At 34.0% G+C, this 27,541-nt stretch overlaps 1 protein-coding gene and 1 non-coding gene across 2 annotated transcripts in view; one reads left to right on the top strand and one right to left on the bottom strand.

Annotated features, from left to right (window-relative positions):
• Positions 1–27,541, top strand: part of LOC113522757 (uncharacterized) — a 216,739-nt gene that overhangs the window by 163,823 nt on the left and 25,375 nt on the right. The window contains exon 3 of the mRNA XM_026908565.3: positions 4,329–4,377. Coding sequence (XP_026764366.1) covers positions 4,364–4,377 — 14 coding nt within the window. The 5' untranslated portion in view covers positions 4,329–4,363. The remainder of the gene's footprint in view (positions 1–4,328; positions 4,378–27,541) is intronic.
• Trnai-uau (transfer RNA isoleucine (anticodon UAU)) lies at positions 10,461–10,555 on the bottom strand. Its single transcript has 2 exons — positions 10,518–10,555; positions 10,461–10,496 (listed from the first exon to the last, which is right to left on the bottom strand). It is a non-coding gene; the product is annotated as a tRNA-Ile (tRNA).

Here is a 27,541-nt window from a genome sequence, read left to right as displayed (position 1 = left end):
TATTTATGTATTTATATAATTATATATATATATATATATATATACTTTTAATTTAGTTTGTTTTCCTTGTATTCCTCGCCTATAATTATTAATATATATCCTAGTATTAGGTACATAATTTGAAATATAATTTTGTTTGATTAATATATATATATATATATATATATATATATATATATATATATATATATATATATATATATATATATATATATATATTACTTTTATATACTTTTAATTTGCAAAAGATGCACACATTTTTTAATTATACAGTACTATCATACCAACTTTGTACAACAATTAGTCCTTTACCTTAAGGTTGTCTTGAAAAGATTGCTCTCAGCAATAAGACCGCCTTACTCTACTTATACAATTGTATCGTTGTGTTTGTAAAATGTTCAACAGTTGCTTAATAAATAATTAAAAAAATATAACAATATCTATATATTTTAGTTGAAATATATCTATATATTTTAGTAAATGTTTATATACTGTATAATGCATATATTGAAAGTATACTTATTCATTCATCAGTATATCCTATAACTGTCCACTGTTGAACAATATATAGATATCGGATCGGTCCCCCATTTTATTATATTTTGCCAGTAGCTGTCACGCTTTCAAACGACAAGCAGAAAGATTATCGGTTTCTTCATTGACTTTATTTATTTTATGATAGTTTGTTTTCCGCAGTTTATTATTAATATATATATATATATATATATACTTTTAATTTAGGCTTTGGAGATGTTTTAACAGGAACGCTGCTGCCTATTCCTCGCCCTCTTTAGTCGCCTCTTACGACACCCACGGGAAAGAAAGGGGTGGCCTATTCTATGCCGGGACTACACGGAACTCATGCTTAATCATAATATGCACTATGTCACTAATGGTGCTGCTCATACGTCGGCAGTCCAGAAGACTAAGGTGTTTATTTTTTTTAATTGATGAAAATGAAGTGATTGCGCGTATTGCTGCCTACGTTATCGGTATAGGTAGGCGGGGCAATAGTGAATGATGATAGATGAGGATCCAACGAGGTTAGTTGTCATTGTGGTGAATTAAACAATAATGACCGAAGGGAGACTTTGTACAAAAGTCGATTGCTTGGGTGCCTCTGTCCCATTCGTGTTTCAACCGTGAAGCAGTTGTGTTTGCATGGCTGTGTTTTGGTTTGAAGGGTGGGATATGGCGTGAATTTACTGGGTACAGAGGAATAACACCTGAGTTCTCAGGAATGGCAACGCATGGGAGGTATCATGGGCGAAACAGTATACTCTGTTATTTCCATGGTACTGCTCATGTCTATAGGCGACGGTTACCACTTTCCATCAGGTGGGCTGTCAGCTTGTTTGTCATTCTAAGTTGTATAAAAAAAGTAATATACTTATAACATCAACAATAGAAACAAACACTGATAAGCTTTAATGTCTATATAAAAATTCTATTACTAATGTCTCGCCGCCGTAAGTTTAAAAACAACAATGTTATTAAATTGAAGTTAGTTGAAAATATATCCACTCCAGTAAAGACGTGTGTTTTATTGCACCTTAAATTGATATTCGAAAGTGAACCTTAATTCAATAAACATACATAGTTTCATTGTGCATTAAAGTTTAATTTTTTTTATACCACTAAGGTGGCAAACAAGCATACGGCCCACCTGATGGTAAACGGTTACCGTAGCCTATGAACGCCTGCAATATCAATATCACGCGCGCGTTGCCGACCCTGAAGAAACCTTTTTACTCCCCTTTTGAAGAATGAATCTTTAAATAAATAAATTCGCCTTCATCGTCACTCCTCCACTCCACATTCCTCACTGGTGCTCCGCCAGCGTATACCGATAGCGCAAACGTGGCTGCCATTTCATTTTTATCCATTAAAAAAGAAACCTTCTGATGTATTGACTAAACTATAATAGTAGCTGTGAAAAATAAGCACCCGAAGCACTATCAAAATAAATTACGCGTGCAAGAATTAAATAGCTATTAGAGATTTATGCTGTATCAAATCGCAGCTTAAGTCAACTAAGACGGTTAAGCTAAATACTCATCTCCCAATACGAACCAAATAATATTGGAAAAAAAAACTGTCATAGTTGAACATTTATAAAAGCTAAATTTAATTTTTTATCCTATTCGTAATCGAATAAAAAGGTAGTAGGTCATTCTTAGCTTTAAATGTAGTCGTTAATCTAAGATATAAAACCCTCGCTGTAAAAGTTGTTCTGAGCATTTGCTCCTGACCCGGACAATCTATTAATTCTAAGTAGAAAATGGAAACCTATAAAGCCCTCTGTTACTTGCGATTAGTTCCGATCGCTTATGTTCTTTCATGGGCCATTGTTTTATCTCCGTCTGTCCAACTTCGCCACACTAACGCTTGGTATAAGTGATAGAAGTTAACGGGATCCGTTGATATTATATTGTATTATAAATAAATAAATAAATAGAAAAAATTAAAAAAAAATACAAAATTAGTACAAAATTCGAATAGTACAAATTTTTCAAAGATTTTAAATTACTTATAGAATGTATTTAAATACTTGTATTTATAGTAACGTTTTTGTTTACATAATTCTCTTCAATCTTTGGCGTTATTTCGCTATTATGTACTAAATAAACCATTTAAAGATACTAAATAGATATTTTGTAGGCTGTATTTTTTGTTTTTATTTTATTCTATAATTAAAGATTGAGTCCTATAAAAAAAAACTGACTTTAAATGTGAAAGAATAACTTTTTTTATTTAATTAAGTTCCAAACTACTGGATCAATTTTAATAAAAAAAATATGGGGCCAATCTGTAAGTAAAAATTCCTTTCAGATAAAAAAAAAATGTTATTCAAAATCGGTCTAGAACCGACGGAGTTATGGGGTAACAATCATAAAAAAATATGTACAACCGAATCGAGAACCCCCTTTTAGAAGTCGGTTAAAAACTTTAAGTTCTTTTAAATAAGTATTTTATATTTTGTGTGTAACTTTAACTTACATATTGGGTGACTTAATAATATATATAAATACATATATACGTATATTATATAATGTTTGTTTGTTTGTGAAAGTGCAAGACTTGTTATAACGACGACAAAGATATTAATTTTGTACTATGTATAATCAATCAGTCACACTGAAAAGATATCCTAAAGAAACAGCCGAAAAATGTTACCTTCAACTCTAACGCTTCCGCCTGTCACTTGAAGCGAGTCAAAGCGGTTTCAATTGAGCACAAAATCGATTCCTAACACAAAGTTCCAGTAAGAAGTTGTAGTTGTAGTGGACAGTTTAGAAAATTGCTCCCTGTTCTGTCGATGTCACTTTAAAATTGTTACTTATCTCTTTTTATTTACTTTAAAAATAAAAACCATTCTCAATACCGTCTTTAAACTATATTAGCTCAGATGTTTTGCTATTTTACGAGTATTAAAAGTAAAAAAAAGTAAAATAAAAAGGAAACTACAAGTAGTTGGCATCTTCGTGTCATCGCCGTGTGATCCCGGCTTAGAATAGGCCACCCCTTCCTTTCACGTGGGTGGCGTAAGAGGTGACTAAGGGAGGACGAGGAATGGGCAGCAACGTCCCTCTTAAGCTTCTTTGATTAAATTATTTCTTTCTTTCTTAAAACATCTCCAATACCTAACTGCGGTTGCCAATCCGGCTGCCAACTATGGCAAGTATTGGCAAAACCTTCTCAAGGGGGTAGGCTTTTCAGGCTGTCCAGCAGCGGACAGTTAAAGGCTGATATGATGATGATGAGTTGGCATCTGCACGCGTACCAATATTCTACTTGTGTTTCTGCCACCAAGCAGCTGTTCTTGTATGATGGGTGAAAATGGTATGGTAACCCCGCCTATGTTAATGGGATACGCTGGCGGTGCACCAGTGAAGGGTGATAGATGAGAATGAAAACAGGTCAGTTAGCCATAGCAATTCATCAGGACTTAGCCATGATAGTCTCCAGGGAGAATCGCGTGGAGGTCGACCTGGTTGGGTATATTGCTAGCAATGGGATTCTCAGTCGCCATTCCTTTCCCCTCTGCTGTTCTTGTATGGCTGTGGTATGAATGAAGATGAAATGGTAACCCTACCTGCGTTATCGGTATACGCGAGGCACCAGTGAGGATGAAAACAGGTCAGTTGGCCCATAGTGGCAGATTCACCAAATTAACCACAATGGATTTCACCAAGTTAGGGGAAACCGCGACCATTTTGGAGGTCGACCTTTGGCATACAGTCTTTCCTACCTACTCTTTAAATAATATAGTATGAAGATAGATTGATTGTAAAAATAACGATTAAATAATGTATCTTTCGTTTCAGATATCACCGCTAAACTGGATCATTGAACATTCACCATGGACTCAGAGAGGTGAGTTTACACTTAATACTGATAGCATCACACTTTTTCCCGTTGGTAATGGATAAGGATGTAATGTGTCCCCATGTCCATTCATTCCGAAGATAAACTAAGATATGATTGGAAGAATTAATTACTTTTTTTTTTATACAACTTAGAATGTCAAACAAGCTAACGGCCCATGATGGACAGTGGTAACCGTCGCCTATAGACATGAGCAGTACCATAGACATAACAGAGTACACTGTTTCGCCCATGATACCCCCCATGCGTTGCCATTCCTGAGGACTCAGGTGTTATTCCTCTGTACCCAGTAAATTCACGCCATATCCCACCCTTCAAACCGAAACACAACTGCTTCACGGTAGAAACACGAATGGAACAGAGGTACCCAAGCAATCGACTTTTGTACAAAGTTTCTCTCTCTGGTAGTTCAAATGGGGGGAGAGGAGATTGTTAGTAATTGGGATTAGTAGCCCCATTGCTAACAATATACCCTGTCAGGTCGACTTCCTCGTGGTTTCCCGTGGAAACCATCGTGATTGACTTATTGTTAGATTCGTCACGGTGGGCTAACTGACCTGTTTCATCCTCACCTATCACCCCTCACTGGTGTCCAGCTAGCGTATACCGATAGCGCAGGCGAAGAGATCGTTGATTAGCTATAGAGCAGCTCATCGTTTTCTCTTTGTCTTTTTCTGACATAAGCTACAGAAACGAATTTTAATGACTTATTTGACAACTTTAAAGACAAAAGTCTTTAACCAGTGTGTGTTGCAAGTGGGGCTACCATTCCATTATCATCCATTAAAAAAAAATTATATTCAAATATTGGTCTATCGTCGGACTGCAGCTGTGACGTATATTGTGACGAATTTTTTTTAATGAGTGATAATGGAATGGTAACCCCGCCTGCGCTATCGGTATACACTGGCGGGGTACCAGTGAAAGATGACAGATGAGGATGAAAGCAGATCAGGTAGCCCAACCTGACGAATTCAACTAGAATTAAACACAATGGTTTCCAGGGGGAACCATGTGGAGTTCGACCTGACAGGGTATATTGCTAGTAACGGGGCTATTTGATCCCGTTACAAACAATCCCTTTCCCCCATACTGTGACGAATGTCCGTGCGTTTTTTAAGGCACTTTCTTCCATATACAACCACTCTTTGGAATCGACTTCCAGCAGCAGTATTTCCGAACCGATACAACATTATAACCTTCAAGAAAAGAGCATATTCCTTTTTAAAAGGCTGGCAGCACACCTGCAATGCCTCTGATATTGCGGGTGGTCATGGGCGGCGGTAGTCACTTACCATTAGATGAGTCGCAGGCTCGTTTGCCCCCTGTGTGACGCTGTGACGCAAAGCTTCATACGCCCTTTGAAGACTTCCGAATGAAGTCAAAATAATATACATAGTTTATGAAATTCCTGTTATATATATATAAAACTTTTTGTCTATTTCTATTCTGAGTATATCCACTAAATAAATACTAAGTACTCGTAACATTGTACAGTAGGCGGTATGACTATAAAATGAATATTCAAGTGTTCCCACGCTGGGTTATTGGTCTTTCAAAGGCACACTTTCATTACGAAACAAATGCACAGTGTACAGCAACTAAAACGAATAATACTAAAGCGTGCTGGATTACCATTTTAAATTTCATTCTAAAACGATGTTGTTAAAGTTTATGTTAATATTTCAAGATTCTTGAAAGGAATACAAACGATGTTAATGATATTTCAAGCCCACTTGAAAATCTAAGGACTTGCACAAAGTACTTGAACGGTTTGAATACCTAGTATCCATAGTAGAAGTCCTTAGGGTCTACCATGAAATGTTTTCCGAAATTTCGGGGCCCAATGAAGTAAAAATTTGATAATAAAATTACATAATATATACTGTTTAAAAAATATTTAAAATGTCAAAATATCGTTCATTTGGATGTATCATATTATAGGATTTATAATAAACGAAATGTTAAGCTCAATTTACTGGACCGATTTCGGTATAAACAAAAACACGAAATTGAATCTGAAAATTCTAAATATAATTTCATGGTAGAGCCCCTAGTTGGTTCGACACTAGATGGCGCTGTGCAATATGTCCAGTGTTATTATTATTTTAAGAGCGTTCATTTTGTTTATTGAAGTGTGGCAACGTCGCAATTATTTCTCAATTTTCAAAAAAATATTTGGAATAATGGAGAAGACCAGAACACACATGAAACGAACATTAACCTTTTATTATATCCTTAAAATTTTTATTTATAATTTTTAATGTTAAAAGTTTCGTAAGCATACAGTCAGGCTCTCGCTCGCGTCTCATCCACTCATGGATAAGGATCACGAATTGATCCCAAAACTAGTCGAGCTTTCTCAATCTAATTACAAGTAAGTTAAACAGCTATTTATTACATTAAAATCTTATTATTATGCCAATAAATAATTATCAAAATTGGTTTTGAATTGATTTTTGATTCGGAACGTAATCACACAAAAATAAAAAACAAAAAAAAAACTAACAACCTCCTGTTTTGGTAAGTAACTTAAAACATAGAACAAAATTTACGGAGATCGTGTGTTAAATAAGTGGGAATTCAAAGTGAATTGAACGGAAATGATGTGAAAACATGTTTTTACTTTGAATTGGATTTTATATTGGTATGTGTAAGCTTTTAGAATTGCTTCTATCGTCACTCTCGCCGTAAGCACAATGAATGGCTATCAAAAACCCATCAGCATTCACTGGCCAACAATAGCTACCCTCATCTCGAGCCAAATAAGATATACAAGTTCCAAGTTATATTGTATCGGAAAAATTAAGAATTGATAAATTATAACGTTATCCCGTCGATTCCTTTATTGAAATAGAAATATTTTTCTACGCTGTATTCATGGTAGATATACATACGGACCATATGATGGTAAACAGTTAATGTGGGCGGAAAAAGATTGTTAGTAATGGGTTCTAGCTGACTCATTACCAGCAATTTACCGTATCAGGTCAACCTCCACGCGGTTCTCCCTGGAAACCATCGTGGTTAATTCTAGTGGAATTCGTCACGACCTGTTTTCATCGTCACCTATCATCCCTCACTGGTGCCCCGCCAGTATATACCGTTAGCACAGGCACATGTTACCGATCCATTATCATCTATAAAAAGAAACAGTTGACGTGAGAGGGGGTGCGGGGGAAGGGGATTATTAATAATGTGATCTAACACCACCATTGCAATATACCCTAACAGGTGGACCTCCATGCCGTTCCCCTTGGAAACTATTATAGTTATTTCTTGTTGAATTCGTCATGATGAGCCAATTGACCTGCTTTTATCCTCACTTACCATCATCCGTTACTGGTGCCCCGTTAGTGAACTTAGCGGATACGTAGTTACCGTTTTATTTTTTAATAAAAAAAAGGATTACTGTAGAGTCACCAGAGAGCGTCTTTGTACAAAAGTCGTTTGCTTGGGCACCTCTGTCCCATACGTGTTTCTACCGTGAAGCAGTTGTGCTTGTATGGCTGTGTTTCGGTTTGAAGGGTGGGATATAGCACTAAATTTACAAAGTACAGAGAAATAACACCTGAGCCCTCAGAAATGGCAACACATGGGGGGTATCATGGGCGAAACAATATAGTCTGTTATGTTCATAGTACTGCTCATCTCTATAGGCGACGGTTACCACTTTCCATCAGGTGGGCCGTCAGCTTGTTTGCCATTCTAAATTGCATAAAAAGAGAGGGGGATGAAAGGTTGGTCATGGAGACTATTCTAATTACTAGTGAATTAATTACAATGGATCAAATGACCTAACTTCCTTCTCATCTACTATTCCTCACTGATGTCCCGGCAGCGCACACGGATAGCGGAATTACCATTAATTTTCCATCCCATTAGGAGAATGGTTACAATACGCTCTAGAACATTAGGTACGCTTTGCCGACATTAAAAGAACCTTTTATGCTTTTTTTTTTGTTCAATATACAGGAAAGAATTGATGTGTAAAAAAATCTCTATGGTATGTATATATTTGTATATAGTATATATTTGATATTTATATTATATAAACATAGTGTCTCTATATTTAATTAGAGTAAAAATATAGGAGAAAGTATATTTAATTTAACTTATTTATTTATTTCAAGCAATATGTGTCCATTTTTTATTACTAAGTGTACTTGATAACTATGTAAATACAAATAATTTTTCTTTATTGTAAACAGTTAAGAAAAATGAATTTTAAACGTAATGTACAAAGGCGAGTTTATTTCTAATTTCAAGATTTCTTCCAGCAAACCTTTTTAAGTGAATAAAATTGTTATTTAAAAATAAAAATTTAATTACTTATAATGACCTAATCCTGTCGGCAAGTATTCTTACGCGAGGATTAACTAATTTATTTCCAAACATATTCAAGATACTGTTGACTTTATTATTATAGGTATATATAATATTTTCAAATCGAGAAAATAAAACGATTCAAAATTCTTATATTTGAAAAGAAATAAACAATTCATAATGATTCGTAATGATGCTTATCTTTACTGCATACTTTGATTTATATATATATATATATATATATATATATATATATATATATATATATATATATATATATATATATAAAAATATATATATATATATAAAAAGGTTACGATTTAAAAGTGCTCGTAAATAAGTCTATTTAAATAAAGATAACTTGAATTTGAATTTAAAATATGGCTCGCATACCTGATTTCACAATTTCAGGTGACTCTACTTTATTTTACTTTCACTATTTATCCTGTGTAAATTTAAAAAAAAAAGAAAAGGATTTTCCTTAATTGGCTATACCGGGAATCCAGCCGGCACCTAATTAACACAAAGCCACCGCGCCCACCACTGCGCTACGGAGGTCATCAATAACAATTGATTGAAAAAGAACAATTTGATTGATTGATAAATAATATCATGATAACTTAAACACTAGACCAATTAAGAGATTGCAGCTCTTCAAATCCTTGACACAAAAAACTCCGCCAACACAAACGATAGCCGCAGAATTGATTATTTTGTAAACAGTACCTACCGTTCTATCAATTGTCTGCCCGAGAGATAATTAACAAATTGGGACTATGTATTGTGAAAACGTGTTCGTTAAGCAATTATTCTTTTAGACAAATGGTCAAATTACTAAGCGGGCTATGGAGAGGGTTATGCTCGGAGTTTCTTTGCATGATAGAATCCGAAATGAGGATTACCGCAAAAGAACTAAAGTAACCGACATACCCCGACGGATAAGCTAGTTGAAGTGGCAGCGGGCTGGTCACATAGCTCGAAGAATCGACAATCAATGGGAAGAAAGGTTCTTGAGTGGCGATCCCGTACGGGTAAACGCAGTATAGAACGACTCTACCACTAGATAGAGTGACGAGCTTTGCAGGGAGTCAGTGGATGTAGGTAGCTCAGGAGCATTCCTTATGGCAGTCTATGGTGGAGGCCTATGCCCAGCAGTGGACGGATAATAGCTGAAATGCTGATGATGATGACTAATGATAAGACTGTCTATATATATTTTAAAAGTACCAGAGTAAAAATATCATATATATATCTTGTACAAACAAGGTTACTAGAGACTACAGTGTGGAGTTCTTCAAAAAGGGTATATTAAGGTTTCTTCAGGGTCGGCAACGCGCATGTGACACCCCTAGTGCTGCAGGCGTCCATAGGCTACAGTGACCGTTTATAATTTTTTTTTTTCAACCGACATCAAAAAGAAAGAGGTTTTAATTCAGTTGTATTTTTTATGTTTGTAATCTTATAGCTCCGTAAATTTAAGTAAGATTTGGAAAATTCTTTTTGATAGGATATATTTACAGATTGGTACAATAGAAATTTTGATTAAAAAACCAAAGTACCGAATTGATTTTAATGAGCTTTTTTGTGGGACCAATTTGAATGTGTATACTTCCAGATAAAAAAAGAATCTTCCAAATCCGTTTATAACTTAAGAAGTTATGAAGTAACAAATAAAAAAACATACAACCGAGTTGAGGACTTTCTCTTTTTTTTTTTTTGAAGTCGGTTGGAAAATAACAAAATAATGCTCCAGGTGAGGCTCGAACTCACAACCACGGCATCACTAGTCACTAGTACTGTCATATAAGTACCGTGCGCTAACCAATTGCGCCACTGGAGCGGTGATGACAGTCGTCCAATCACAGTTCCTATATTTAAAATGGCAGTGTTGCCAAATTACATAGTTATCATTTAATTTTAATTAATATAGGTAATATAGATATATCAATTTGTAATCAATACGTACATATGTACATTGATAATGTAATTTTAGCATAGTACATTTAAATAAATACATATAATGTTAACAGAGATATAACTGTTCAGTATCTTGCGAGCTCTTCTCGACAGATAACAACTTTCTGAACGCTGCAGTAGATTTAAAAAATGACGATTTAAAGTGCTTGTTAACAAGTTTATTTAAATAAACATGATTTAATTTTTAGTTTAATTGTATATTATTTCACTTAGGATTTTACATTTCTTACTAAACCGTATAGAATCATAGAATATAATATTACAGGACACATGAGCATAACACTTTTGTATGTTACGTAGTTTACGTTGGTAAAACGTAGTGAAAACGAAAAAAGTTTGTGATTGGGTAAAACTTGATTAATCGCGAGACCGTTCAATAGTAAAAAAAAATTGAGTAGGTAACACTTCAGAGAAATAACATTTGAAATACGGGGAAAAATAATAAATTGCATATGGCAACACTGCGAGACGGTTATGTGTAATGTAATTTATCTCCAATTTATTATTTCCGTCATGGAATTTACGTAGACGTGTAAACTGATATTCATAGTACGAGCAGGAAATTAAATCATACATAGCTCTGGACGTAGGATGTAATTTAATTAAACATATAAATTAATTTAATTTTAGACCTAATTAAATTATAGGTACCGCACACTAATATTGTCCAATAAACATAGAGTACCTATTATTAATCGATAGCTCGATTCGGACCACAAATAATTAACAATCGATTGTCTAATTGATAATAATTTACGAGTATAATCGATTACGATGTATATTTGATTAATTATGATTGACTTTTTGCTATTAATACTGTTAATAATAATAATTAATTAGTATAAATTATATAAAAATAATAATAAAATTATATATAAAATATCGTGTATGTCCCAGCATAGAATGGAGCACCCGTTCCTTTCCCCTGGGTGTCGTAAGAGACGACCAAAGGAGCTTATGGTGAAGGAATAGGCAGCAGCGTCCCTCTTAAAACATCTGTAGAAGCTTAACTGCGGTTGCCAACCCGCCTGCCAAGCGTAGCAACTAAGGGCAAAACTCCTCTTATGGAGAAGGCTTATGTTTAGCAGTGGACAGTTAACGGCTGAAATAATAATAGTAATATAAAACATAAATAATATAGATTAATTATACTTTTAATTGATAGAATAAAGGTACTATCAATTAATATATACAATCGATCGTATTAAAAGTAAGAAGTGGGAAAAATATAACGATTATACGTTATTTAATCGATTATAACGTTTATTTTCAACTCACTATTGTTACAATCGATACTAATGATAGTATAGAATCCTGCATCTTTTATAAATATGTGATTATAATTGATTAAATTACGGAAACCTTTTAATCGATACTACGGATGGGCGAATCTATATTTAAATTATTTTGAGGGAACGCTACCAATTAGTTGATATTTTTTTTTTATACCACTGACGTGGCAAACAAGCATACGGCCCACCAGATGGTAAGTGGTTACCGTAGCCTATGAACATCTGCAATACCAGAGGTATTACGCGTGCGTTGCCGACCCTGAAGAAACCTCTTTATCCCCCTTTTGAAGAACCCTATGCTGTAGTCTTTTGGGAACATCTTTGAAACCGCGCAGTACACGACCATTAAGGCAGTAGGACATGAGGATGAACTCCCTGTCGATGGCGAGCCGTACGATGGTAGAAAGTGGCTGTGGGCATCATATTGAACAATTCCTCTGAGCACAATCCATTGTACAGGCGGTAGAATACGCAGAGTGAGGCAAAATGTCTCCTAAGACTTAAGGGTTCGATACCACTTGTAAGCCTGGGATCATCGACAATTCTCGTAGCTCGTTGTTGCAACGAGTCGAAAGGTTCAAGCTGATATTTAGATGCTCCGGTCCATAAGTGACAGTAATACTCCATGTGGGGCCGGATTTTCGATAGTTGATAATTGTAAATACGTAAAAATACTGTGTATTAAGTACAGGGTATAGTGATATCTATATATTTCAATGTAAATGTATAGATATCGGCTCAATTATGTATATGTTAAATATCAGTTGATAAATATATAATACCGAAACAAAGAACTCGATTGAAATCAATATAGACATTCGACTAATACGAGCGATATCGAAATGGGTGAAGACATTTTTTTCTCCCGCAAGAATGTTTTTGAATTGAGTCCCTCAAGGGAACCCAATACGACATTCCTGCGGGAGTTCTCTCTCACCTCGTAATATAGTCTACATTTTGAGGTCCTTTAAAAAGTGCCTAATAAGGTTATTTAACGTTCAGTACGTGCGCGTGACATTCTTGGTGTTACAGGCGTCCACAGGTTTATAGTACAATGTTTGCCACCATGGTTGTATAAATATATTCTATTATTGCACTTGAACAGTAGATACAGCGATTAGTTTAATAAATTGTTAGCAAGGGAGGACTTATCTCTAAAAGAGATCTCTTCCAGCCAACCCAGTGTAGTTAGAGAGAATTAATTGGCGGGTAATGGTAATGTAGTGCAGGAAAGGTACAGGTAAAAATAATGTAAACAAAACAAACATACACAAATATTAAATAAATAAGTAAATATATATATGATATTAAATTTATACAATACATAGTATCAATATAGATATTTCCCTTATTAGGCTATGCTTAGTTATTAGTTTGCATACAACAAATCATATTACTAGTCATTTCCTTTGACCTGCCGATTAAAACTGTACTCAGCCCTCACTTTAAAATAGCTATTAAATTGGACGGATTATGCAAAATTTTTATATGACCAATGATCCGGCGTGGCTTCGCACTGGTAGATAGAATTTTCAAAAATATTTTCCATGATAAACTCAAACATTGGAATTTTGAATTAATTGACAGATGGTAAATTCTATCTACTGTTAAGCAGTAATACTATTTCAATTTGCACACAATTTTCAAATGGTCTGAGCACACGAATCCATAATCGAACTATCCCGAGGGAGACCTACCCTCGATGATATAAGGATCCCCGCAGATCCCAGGGGATATCCCAAATGTCGATACAGTCGTATTTTAGATAAGTGATATAGAGTGGTTTTTTTTAACAATAAAACGATTGGACAATGTAATCTCATAAGGTTTAGGTACATACTTAACCCAATTTCTCCTCCTTTTTCATTTTAAGACAAGTTTAATTGGGGGCAGGGTTGCCAGACGAGAATTTTTATTTTTACTCGCATGTCAAAAATATTTTCGCCCAATTTGATACGATTTTGTTAACTTTTATAAAAGAAACCAAACAAGCTTATCTTGGTTATGTTTTACCTTGTACACGTTTACGTGGACGACGAAAAAAACAACCTCTACTAATCTGACTATATCACCTCATGTCGCTATCTTCATTGGTATATTAAATTGAGTTTATATATGCAAACTTATGAATACCAAAACTGTTTAAAAATTACTCAAATTATTCCACGCGGATTAAATTTAATAATTAACATAACGCCAATAAGTCACCAGGTGCTTTGAATAGGTAACATAGAGTTCTCATTTAATAAGTAGGCAGTTTTATATTCAGCTAATATTAAGCATAGGGGGGAAAGGGATTTTTGGCAATGGAATGTGACAGCTCCATTGCTAGCAATATGCCCTATTAGGTCGACCTCTACGTGGTTCCCCCTGTAAACCATCGAAAACAATTCTTGTTGAATTAGTTACGATGGGTTAACTGACCTGCTTCATCCTCACCTGTTATCTTTCACTGGTGCCCCGCCGGTATATACCGTTAGCGCGGGTGGGTTACCATTCCATTATCACCCATTACAAAAAAATATATTAAGCGTACGGGTTAGTTACCATTCCATTTTCGTCAATAAAAAATAGGTTATAAAACGAGTTACATCACCTATTGTTTCACCATATCACTCCACATTTATATCTGTCATTCAAGAACATTTAACAATCGATTGATTCATTTACAAGCCGCTATTCAATATTAGTTTTTAGGAAAAAAATACGTTGAAGGCCGTAACAAGAAGATAAAGTAATGGAGCAGAAAGGAAAAACTTGTCGCGGTTCATGGCCGAGTATAAAAAGGCAAACAGGGTTGGGTGCAAAACCAATATTAGAGCATATAAAAAAAATATTAGAAACAAATATTTTACTGAACTAGGTGTTGTCTTGCAGAAGTCCATATCACTGGTTATTTGATTAGAATTATTTTGTTTAATTCCGCTACCATTAGTATGTGTGTAATTACCTTTACAACTTCGAGAATTGGCAGTCACACACATACTTACGGTAGCGGAATTAAACAAAATAATTCTAATAAAATAACCAAAACAAATATTTCTTATTCTAGTATAATTTGTTCATTCTTTTTTTAATGGTATGTGATTTTATTTTTAAATTAAACAAGACTATCTAATGGAAAGAGTATTTTTTACCTTTTTTTATAATGTAAATTACCGCTAACAAATAAAATCAGGGGATCTCCAAATAAATCAGGAAAATGAGGCAACACTGCGTAGGTCGCACTAGACTGTACGCTAATGCAAATGCGAGTACACTTTTGTGATTTCAGTTAGTGCACTGTAATTTGGAGGACGTAACTCGTCCTCTAGCTGTAATTTAAGGTATTAGACTAATTTAGGCGCTGGGGATTTGGGTATCCAACTCAAAGAGATAATGAGGTTATTTTATCTACGGCAGGTGTCTGGCTTCAAAATTTATTAAATTTAACATATGTTTTAGAAGCAATGTTAATTTTAGAAAATTTATGCTCAGTTCGACGACACTTATGTGTGCGTTAATATGGAAATGTCTATGAAATTTATAGACAAAAGGATTCACTCAAGACATTCACTCGAAACTATCGTTCTGAAATCCATGACCATGGACTAACTCACATACCTTTACATCATCCTTTAGTAGTAGTAGGGAGGAAGGGATTGTTAGTAATGGGGGCGGTTAGTCCCCATTGCTAACAATATACCCTATTAGGTCGACCTCCACTCGGTTTTCCCTGGAAACATCGTGATCAATTTATCGCTGAATTCGTCACGATGGGCTAATTGACCTGCTTTTTCATCTTCACCAATCATCACTCACTGGTGTTCCGCCAGTATATACAGATAGAGCTGGCGGTATTACCGTTCCATTAAAAAAAAAACTGGTGCCTTCCCAGTATATATCGTTAACGCGTTACCATTCCATTGTCATCGACTAAAATGAAAAAATCTTAGCATATAGGATACTTCATGTACTGATTCACGCGAAGCCGCGGGATACAGTTAGTACGTTGATAAATAAAAAGAAGGTTACTGTTAAACATTGCTACTAGAGATGATAATTAGATTTTTTGTTTACTTTATGCCACCAATCAATTGCCTTGAAGAATAAACGTTTTAGGTGAAGAACAAACGAGTTTTTATGTGCAACACAAAAAGTCGCCTGGTTTGCAAAATAAATAGAGAATTAAAAATCTCATTTGGCAATCTCACTGAAGAACTGTTCTCAAAAGAAGATAAAATGTATTTTTTTATACAACTTAGAATGGCAAACAAGCTGACGGCCCACCTGATGGAGAGTAGTAACCGTCGCCTATAGACATGAGCAGTATTATGGACATAACAGACTATACTGTTTCGCCCATGATACCCCCCATGTGTTGCCATTCCTGAGGACTTAGGTGTTATTCCTCTGTACCCAGTAAATTCACGCCATATCCCACCCTTCAAATCGAAACACAGCCATGCAAACACAACTGTTTCACGGTTGAAACACGAATGGGACAGAGGTACCCAAGCAATCGACTTTTGTACAAAGTCTCCCTCTGGTATTTATGTATTATTTGTCCAAATGGCGAGAATAATGCCGTTGTTAATGTTGTTTACAGTAAACAAATTGAATTCTATGCAACGTTCAAACAAAAAAGAAGAAAAAAAAACAAAAATTAAAATACAGTCGAACTGATAACCTATATTAAACTTTTTTTGAAATTGATCCAAAAATATCTTTGAATATTCTTGTATTAAAGTCCGTAAAATATTGACACCTTATTCGTAGAATTTGACTTATTAGAATTGATCATTAATACAGAAAATCCATCATATACATTTACATGATTTTCTTTTGTTCGCGGTAATATATTATTATCACATAGAAACAATTTCTTCTTGGAACTCAACAAATTCTCCAACCAAAAGACAATTATAGCTTCTAGAGATTAAATTTCAGTGTCTGACAATTGGCCGGCTTTTAATTAAATGGCGCATTATTGTAACAATTCGGATTCGCTTGTTATTTCTACACAGAGCAATGTTAGAATCGATAAATTAATGATTTAGAAATCCTTATGGTATCGTATAGTAGTATTATATAGTATAGCACTTACGACCACAGATAACGGAGGCCTATAAAATCAAAGACAGCTAAATCCAAGTCTGTCAAATGTTTAAGAAACTACAAAAACTAATCTTTTGTAAAGCATATGGAAAAATATTTTATATTTTGATCCAGATTGAAAAAAAAATTAGAATATTAGTAATAATTTGAATTTTAATTAATGGAACTCTATATTTGAGTACAGAGTGAAAATAAAATCGATTCTATGGCAGGGAGACTTTGTGCAAAAGTCGTTTGCTTGGGTACCTCTGTCCCATTCGTGATTCAACCGTGAAGCAGTTGTGTTTGCATGGCTGTGTTTCGGTTTGAAGGGTGGGATATGACGTGAATTTACTGGGTACAGAGGAATAACACCTGAGTCCTCAGGAATGGCAACACATGGGGGTATCATGGGCAAAACAGTATACTCTGTTATGTCCATGGTACTGCTCATGTCTATAGGTGACGGTTACCACTTTCCATCAGGTGGGCCATCAGCTTGTTTGCCATTCTCAGTTGTATAAAAAAAAAGAAATATTAAATAAATAAATATATTCATATAATAAATACATAAAATCATACTATATAAAACAATTAACTGTAAAAGCAAATAGCAATCTATGACTCAAACATTAATAAGCAAGATTAAGTTTAAATGGAAAGTGATTTTTCTATGAAATAGTTGTTCAATTTGTGTAAACCTCTCATAAACCTCTTTTAGCAATTGAAATGTTTTGTCTCTTTCTTTTGTGCTACCAAATTCCCAATTGGAAATAAAGTGACAAAACAATGCAATAGTTAAATCTGATTTGAATTATTAGCTTTTTATGAGTAATCGGGGTAGTGTTGGGTTTATTAATAGTTAGAAAGTTACCCTTTTCCATCTGATAGGGTACGGCGTTATAATATTCCAATAGTACATGAAATTTTCATATAACTTTTCTGATGAATAACAAGAAACAATTTACACAAGAATATACAGTCAAACCTTCATTTTTGCTTTTATTTTTGGATACTTCTTTTGCAAAAAAAATATCGTTTATTTTTCTTTAAATTTTTAAAAAATATTATCTTTGTTCTCTCATTTGCTTGATATTTGAACAAATATATTTCTACTATATTCTGCCCGCTACTTCGTTTGTTATTGATGTAACTATGTCTCGGTCTCCCTCTTCTCCTCCTTCCTTCTATCTTACCTTCTATTATAATGTTCATAAGTTCGTCGTGTCGTATCAAGTGTCCCAACATTTTCCCCCTTCTGTCCTCAATAGTTCTAATAATTTGTCTTTTTTCCTTAACCCTAAGCAGGACCTCCTCATTGCTAATTCGATCCATCAACATCTGTTATTAAACATTTAAAATGCCCATTAAGTACGTAAGGAGCATAAGGAAAAAAGGAAATATTTCCAACATATTATTGGACATTATTTAGAGTGGCACTAAATCATGTTGAGGCTCATGTTGTCACTTCCAGCGCCAGCTGCCGGAAATGATGGCAGTTAAGCGCACGACAAACGACTTAATAAAATTAATCGTTTTGCAAGAAGGTCTACGAGCTTATAGAGAAATTTTATAATTCCTGTAGAGGATTCAACATATACAAGAATTTTATAAATTTTTTTATACAACTTAGAATAGCAAACAAGCTGACGACCCACCTGATGGAAAGTGGTAATCGTCGTCTATAGACATGAGCAGTACCATGGACATAACAGAGTATACTGTTTTGCCCATGATACCCCCCATGCACTCTCAGGTGAACCCTTCAAACCGAAACACAGCCATGCTTCAGACTGCACAACTGCTTCACGGTTGAAACACAAATGGAACAGAGGTACCCAAGCAATCGACTTTTGTACAAAGTCTCCCTCTGGTAATTTCCCGAGACTATCAAATTAAATTTATAAATTTTTATCAATAAAATTTATAGTAATAACGCCTCAGAATAGAACGAATGACTCTCTGCTATTAGATGAAACTACTGGTCATTACTCTATTTAGCGAGCGTGAATGATGGCGTGAGTGGCGCATAATACAGCATTCTAGAGATGGGATATGATGTGCATTAAACTCTTAAGCCATGGAGATAATGGACGCCACATGGAGTGAATATTAAGAATAGGTTGAATATTCCGTAAATTTAATGAGATCCCGTCTCTAAACAAAATGCGATCCACAATTGCAATTTCACGGTTATCAGTTTGAGGAAGTAGGAATACGTACCGTTCTATGAATGTTTAAGAAAGAAATTCGCTTGTTACACATGAATAAACCAACTTGATGCTCCTGCAATTTAAATGATAGACAAGTTACTGGGAAAGTCGTGGAAGAAATGTCGATCGTCGATTAAATATGCACCAATAAATGGTATCCAACTGATATATATATATATAAAATTCTTGTGTCACCAATAAATGATTTTTATGAAATTTTGTGTGCATCCATTTTTCACCCCTCAATGATATATATATTTACAAATTTTTCAATATAATAAATTAAAAAAAAAAAAAACAACGTTTGCCGAGTCAGCTAGTATATATATATATATATATATATATGTATATATACACTCGTATATGTATAATGGAAATTTTATGAACTTGTTACGTTTGTCATTTCCAACAATTGCTTCAACTTCATCCGGAAGTCTTCTTCAGGGGAGTACGGCGCTTTGTGTCGCAGTGTCTCGTCTCGTACGAGACGTTGTTACGCGAAACAATTGTCGGAAACGGGAAACAGTAAATACATAAAATTCCCGTCATACATATATGTGTTTATACATTTATATATTCACATTATTGCATGTATGGATATCTCTACATGTATTCAAAAAAAAACGAACAGAGTTTCGTGCCTCCAGTCTATAACTGTTAATGTTTATAACTACTCTTCTCAAAATTTGCCTGGAAGAGATCGCTCTTACCGATAAGGCCGGCCATTGTTTTTTAGTATAATATTTTCTTGTAATTGTTTGAATTTATAATAAGTTTACTATTCTAATCTTATGGAGAAAACAATAAAGTTTACCTCTCTATAGTTTAAAAATAAAAAAAAAAAAATTAGCCAACTGTTGTGGCATATTGTTTTTTCATACCTTCTGTATTAAGTCTTAATTTAGTTAAATTAAGTAATATAATAGATATAAATGGTTAAATATTTTTTATGATTATATACTTTGCAATTTAATAATTGCAAATTGGTATAGAAGGCACAAAAATTTCAAGTTCATTCTAGCCTACTACGTAATATTTAAATTTTATTTTGAAGTGATGATTTGTGTAACAAAAGTCACATCTAATAAGATTAATGTCAATTTGCACACTTACCGTAAACGCCATTTAGAAATAAATTAGTTCATTATTATCGAAGCATTTTTACAGACTCCATCTAGGTGTTATTGATCTAGTCGTGACGATTTACCAGACGGTGTGCATGTAAACACGTTCTTCTATTTATGAAAGCCATGAATAAAGAACTACTGGTTCAACAGCTTAAGTCTTAACATTGAAAGTGACATACCTACAGATGTAGTAAGAATGTAAAGTGGTAGTGGTAAGAATTTAAAATCCCTGAATATTATTCATATAGCCTGAATAATATAAGACACGTTACTATAAACGTTTTAATCAATCAACAATCAGCAATATATATATATATATATATATATATATATATATATATATATATATATATATATATATATATATATATATATATATATATATATATATATATATATATATATATATATATATATATATATATATATATATATATATATATATATATATCGCCATATATATATATATATATATAATTTTTCGTGCATATATATATATATCATATATATATATATATATATAAATAATAGTATGTATAAATATACACATAAATACATACATAGCACACACAAGGAAATATGACAAATCTAGCCAAAATATTACATATTTTACAATAGTAGATTACAGATTAAGATTAAGATTACCAGAGGGAGACTTTGTACAAAAGTCGATTGCTTGGGTACCTCCGTCCCATTCGTGTTTCAACCGTGAAGCAGTTGTGTTTGCATGGCTGTGTTTCAGTTTAAAGGGTGGGATATGGTGGGTATCATGGGCGAAACAGTATACTCTGTTATGTCCATGGTACTGCTCATGTCTATAGGCGACGATTACCACTTTACATCAGGTGGGCCGTCAGCCTGTTTGCCATTCTAAGTTGTATAAAAAAAATACAATAATAAACTTATTATAAATACAAACAATAGTATAATAGTAGTAGCTATTTTTTTTATGATAATTATACTGTTTCCTGAACACGCATTTAGATCTGAGGGCCTACCATGAAGTGTTTTCCGAAATTTCGGAGCCAAACGAAACAGAAATTTGATGTTAAAATTACATAATGCATACCGTTTGGAAATATTAAAAGTGTTAAAATATTGTTCCTTTGGACTTTTATGATAGGATGTATGACGAACGAAATGTTAAACTCCATTTATTGGTCCGATTTTGATAAATATTAAAAGTGTGATAAATATTAAGCCGGTAAATAGCTTAACTAAAACCCACTACCTGTCATTATATTTTATTTCCTTTAGTTCTTTCATACTTACTTGTGATGTTATTGTGAAATAATTGTATATATGGATAATATTACAATACGTATATATCTAAATGTATGTTATATATATATATATATATTTGTGAGGTGTGAGTGTCAGTGACAGGGTGTCTCCATACTAAACATTTGTATGATGACACTCTGTCTGTATAATCTAAGGTTATTATTATCTATCTATATATCTATATTACCTAGAACACCCAAATCTTAACCTATTCAGAAAAGTTCGTTTCCATAATTGGTCAACCGGGAATCAAACCCAAGTACTAATTTACGAAAAGTAACATGCCTCGTGCCAATTCTTAGTGAATTTGTCACAAGGTATTTCACCCTTACCTATCATCCCTCGCTAGTAACCCGCCAGCGTATACCAACAGCGTAAACGCAGTTCAGTTTAAAAATAGAATCATTTTTAATAATTTTAAAAAACTCACATAGACTCCACTCCATTTAATGTTATTATATCATTAATCATCTCAAATCCAATCCGAGGTCATTATCTCAAATGTCTTTTGTCTTCCAAAACTTTGGCCATTCGTCAACGTATTTTTCATTAGACGCCACTTTCCATCGCCTTGAACTTTTGTATGTGTAACTGGTAATTCAATAGACACTGAGGTCAGTTTAACTGATCTTTGTGTTTAAACACCAAGTTATTATGAACGTTTGCTCTACTAAAGACCAGTTGTACAATCATTATAGTTGGGGGGGGGGGGGGGGGTTGTTAATAATAGTGACAAACTATTGTGCCGACCACAGGGAGCAAACGAGCATCCTCATCTGATGGTCCCCCCATGGAAACTATTGCATTGCTGAAAAAAGGAATATCTCTTTTCTTGAAGGTATTCATCGGTTTGGATACGATGCTGGAAGTAAACACGATGAACCTGCATTTTTCATTCTCATCTATCATCCCTCACTGGTGCCCCGCCAGCGTAAAACATTGGCACAGGCGGGGTTACCATTCCATTATCATACATTAAAAAAAAATTATACTTACTATAGGTTTTCATAAGAAGAGCTTTTAACTGCTTTAGAAACTAGTAATTTCGAATCCGACTGAAATTAATTATTTTCATATTGATTTTCCTTCCATTCCCGTGGGTGTCATAAGAGGCGACTAAAGGAAATCAGTGGTCGAGGAATGAGCCGCAGCGTTCCTCTTAAAACACAAAGCCTAACTGCAGATGCCAACCTGTCCACCAAGCGTGGCAACTATTGCCAATACACTTCAATAGAGGGAGGCCTATGTTCAGCAGTGGACACTAAACGGCTGTTATGATGATGATGATGACTGTTTTATGGGTCTTAAACTAAAATTATATATATAAATATTCAAATTAAACTCATGAAATATTTGTTAAATTTCATAGAAAAATATACTTTTATAGAATCCTGAATGAAAATGGTTCATATAGTACACATTATTTGGTCTCTCTGTGATAAGTGATAAAACCTAACATGAGATCGTTTTCATGGGGGGAAAGGGATTGTTAGTAGTGGAGACTAAGAATCCCATCGCTAGCAATAGCGGTTCTCCCTAGAAACTATCATGGTTAATTCCTGATGAATTCATCATGATGGACTAATTAGCCTGTTTTCGTTCTCATCTATCACCCTTCACTGGTGCTCCGCCAGCGTATCCCATTAGCGCAAGCGGGGTTACCATACCATTTTCACCCATCAAAAAAAAAAACATGAGATCGTTCATGTAGATAAATTATGAATCTATAGGGTATTGTTTATTGTAACACCGTGATAAATGCCGACGATACAACTATTAATTGTAATAAATCGTATAATGCACGAACATGTATTTCTTAACGAAAACAACACAATTAAGAAATCCCACGTGTTTTACAAGTATTTATCGATCGACCCGTGTCATTGCCCCAGCCAATTACAATTAAATTGATTTATATTTCATGTTGGATGTTGAAGTCTGAATTTATTTTATATTATTATACTAGCTATATCCTACTACTTTGTCTATGGGGGGGGGGGGAGGAATTGTTTCTAATGAGGTCTATGGGAATGGGAGGCAATGGGACTGCCATTGCTACCAATATACTTTGTCAGCTATACTTTGATTTTGTACAAAAGTTGTTTGCTTAAGCAAACAACTTTTGTACAAAGTCTCTCTCTGGTAGAGTATGCATGTTTCGAGATTTTGCATTCATTATATTAACAGAACTTACTAGAAATAAAAAAAAATGACTGTAATGTGACTGTGATTAGATATCTGACAATTATAATTTAAATTTATTATTTACATTAAAAAAAAATCTATTTTCATACCTAAGGACGGTCGACGTCAGGCAGGCGGTCGGTCGTAAAACCAAAACCCAAATTTTTGTGTAATATGAATAAAAATATATTACTCCGACCCTAAATAATTGGTATGAAGGCAGGAAGAAGATGACGATTTTCATTAAAAAGTAAAATCACTGACGTTTTAAAAAATTTTTATGCAACTTAGAATGGCATATAATTGACGAATCTGGGAGCCTACTATGAAATTAAATTCCGAAGTTTCGGATTTCGTTCGCACCTAAATCTGTCCAGTAAATGGAGCTTAACATTTCGTTCGTCATAAATCCTACCATAAAAGTCCAAAGGAATAATATTTTAATATTTTTAAACGATAAGTATTATGTTGTTTTTAACATCAAATTTGTGTTTCGTTCGGCTCCGAAATTTCGGAAAACATTTCATGGTAGGCCGTCAGATTTCCTATTTATTTGTTTATAAACAATGGCTACCACTGAGAGGGACGCCCAACAACACCCAGTAATCACAGAATACATGGTACCTCTCATGTTCAATCAAGATGTCATAAGCCCACGTACCTTTTAATTTCACTAGCAGATCTCGGAATTAATAATATTTATTTATTAATTTTTATTTTATTTCCTTGTTTCTATATCCACAGGATACATTCCAATTGGACATGGCACACCAAATAACAATGGTTAGATTTTGAAGCAGTGTCGTAAGAAGCGACTAAGAGAGGGCGAGGGATGGGCAGCAACGTCCCTCTTAAAATATCTCTAGAAGCCTAACTGCGGTTACCAATCCGCCTGCCAAACGTGGCAACTACTGGCAAAACTTCCCTTATGAGAAAAGCTTATGTTCAACAGTGGAGAGTTAACGGCTGAAGTGATAAAATACGTCCAGCCTAACATAAAAGACGTACTCATGACTACAAATTAATAAATATTGAATTCAAATGATACTATTATTGTGTAATGCGGGTGTAATAGAATTGATGATAAACACTTTCGCCGTGTGCGCGCGCGCACGTTTATATTTCATGCACAAATCTATCGCACACAGGTGCGTGACCGCTACCGGTAAATGCAAGACCATAATCGTACGGCACGTATTTCTTTTGCTTGACATATATTAAAAGAGAATCCAAATACTGTTATGGGTAATGGGTATGATTACCTAATATTTGTATTTGGAGGGGGGGGGGGGAGGGTTGATAGTAATTTGGACTACCAGTCCCATTGCTAGCAATATACCCTGTCAGGTCAACCTCCACGTGGTCCCTGGAAACCATCGTGCTGAATTCCACGTGTATTCATCACGATGGGCTAACTGACCTGCCTTTTCATTCTCACCCATCATCCCTCACTGGTGCCCCGCCAGCGTATACCGATAGCGCAGGCGGGGTTATCATTCCATTATCATTATTAAAATATATATATATATATATATATATATATATATATATATATTTATATATATTTATATAAACTTTAATGCACAGTTTTAATAACATTTGGCGCCAGATGGTGCTCTCTATCAGTCAACCATTAGGCAAACAGAGGAATGAAAAAGCGTTGCATTAAAGAAGTAATGCATTAAGGATTAAGGAAACATAAATTAATACTAAATCAATGATTTGGATGAAGAAAAAGTACAGCGGACGAACGCTCGGGTTATAGAATGAGCTCCCTATCGAGGCTTTTCCAATAGACTACAGGATGGGGTTCTTCAAAAAAGGGGTAAAGAAGTTTCTTCAGGGTCGGCAACGCGCGTGTAATACACCTGATATTGCAGGTGTTCATAGGCTACAGTAACCACTTACAATCAGGTGGGCCGTATGCTTGTTTGCCACCATAAAAAGAAATCAAATAAAAAGTTTACTTTACTATCTTTGCAAGGAACCCTAAAAAAACATAATCCCATCAACACGATTCATTTCATTGCCCGTACTTGACTGGGGTCTTCAAGAGTGGGTAAAGTATATCTTTTAAAAGGCCAAGACCCTTTCACAGGAAGTAGGAAATAAGTTTTATATATATATATATATATAAATATACAGAACTGAGAACTTATTCATTTTATATCGCTTAAAAATAAGCGATAAAAAGCGAAAATAAATATCTATGTTGGGTATACTGGCTAAATTGGCTTTGTACGGACACAATTGTGTTCCGTTCACACGTTGAATAAAAAATGTTTACTGAAATAATAACAACATTAATTACAGATTTTCATTTACCACGATGTAAGCGATAGGAATATATATACCTAATATTTGGAGAATATATTTTGAGATTTTAAAGTTTTACTTCCATCATAGATTTTTTTTTAATAAAAATAGCTCTCTCTGGTTTACGAATACACGAATTACTTGCGATTAGTTGTTTTACAAATAATAGAAACAGTAAAAAAAAAAAATTAAAACATTTGAATATTAGTAATTCTTTTTAAATTTTCGGAAACATATTCCGTTGTATTTTTAATATTATATTTATAAGCATACAAATTTAAAAATCGCTTAAAAATAATAACATCATACCAAAATGTATCACCATCGAGTATGCGTGCGCGCACGTAACATTTAAAAGGCAAGTAGGATAACCCGTAAAGATACGATAAAGTGACCATATTACCGTAAATTTTATGGACATTCTGTTTTATATGTTACTAAAAACATAACACACTGAGAATTATAAGTAGGCAGTTGTTTATTGTAACCTCGAACATGTTTAATAGTTATTTAATATAAACTGAATATTAGAACGAACGAATAAAAATCACTTTCGCCAGGTGCGCACGCGCACTTCGCCACGTGAGTACTATCTAAACGTGATATTCGTATGACTATGATTTTGCAATAGATTTTATTTTTATTATTTGTAAAGGCACTGCAGTATGTGCTTATCTTATTTTCGCATGTGGGGTTAGATAAGCCGTTGCATGTCGACGTATGGGGATCTTTTGTGCTTCTCCCTGCCTTATACCATCATTTCATAGATCCTATGTGTTACCTTATGTGCAGTATGTGCTCATATAATATTTGTTAAATGTCAAAAGAAAATACAATTATATATTTATTCTAATAATGAAAATATTTATATAGTATTGTATTGAATATAATATTGGCAATTATATATGAGTCCAAATGGGATAGTCTTTCCGTTATGTCCATGTCTCTGATAGGCGAGAAGAAGAAATTAAAAAAAAAGATTGAACATTTATTTTGTATCGAATAGTCTTTCCGACATTTTAATTTTTAAAGTGGTACCTAATTATAATGACTTTTATAGGTAAATTTTTGATATCTCGGTTTACGTTACAGCACTTCATAGAATTTCTAATTTTTAACAGTAATACATATCCTATCTTATTCGCTAATAATGTCAATTTCTGTAAGTGATTTTTTTTTAATCAGTTAAGTAATTTTTGAGTTTATCTGTTGCTGTCTTTGTAATATTAGGTTAAATGAAGTGCGTAGTTTAGATGAAGTAGTTTAGATGAGGTAGTTTTTAGATGATCGAAGTTTTACTATATGAAATACAAATGAGGCTATGTCCAGAAAGCAAATAACCTGTTGTAATGGATCC

This window comes from Galleria mellonella, unplaced genomic scaffold (assembly GCF_026898425.1).
Source record: "Galleria mellonella isolate WM207_F2 unplaced genomic scaffold, CSIRO_AGI_GalMel_v1 utg803, whole genome shotgun sequence".
Classification (NCBI taxonomy): domain Eukaryota; kingdom Metazoa; phylum Arthropoda; class Insecta; order Lepidoptera; family Pyralidae; genus Galleria; species Galleria mellonella.
This window is presented reverse-complemented; position numbering and strand designations above follow the sequence as displayed.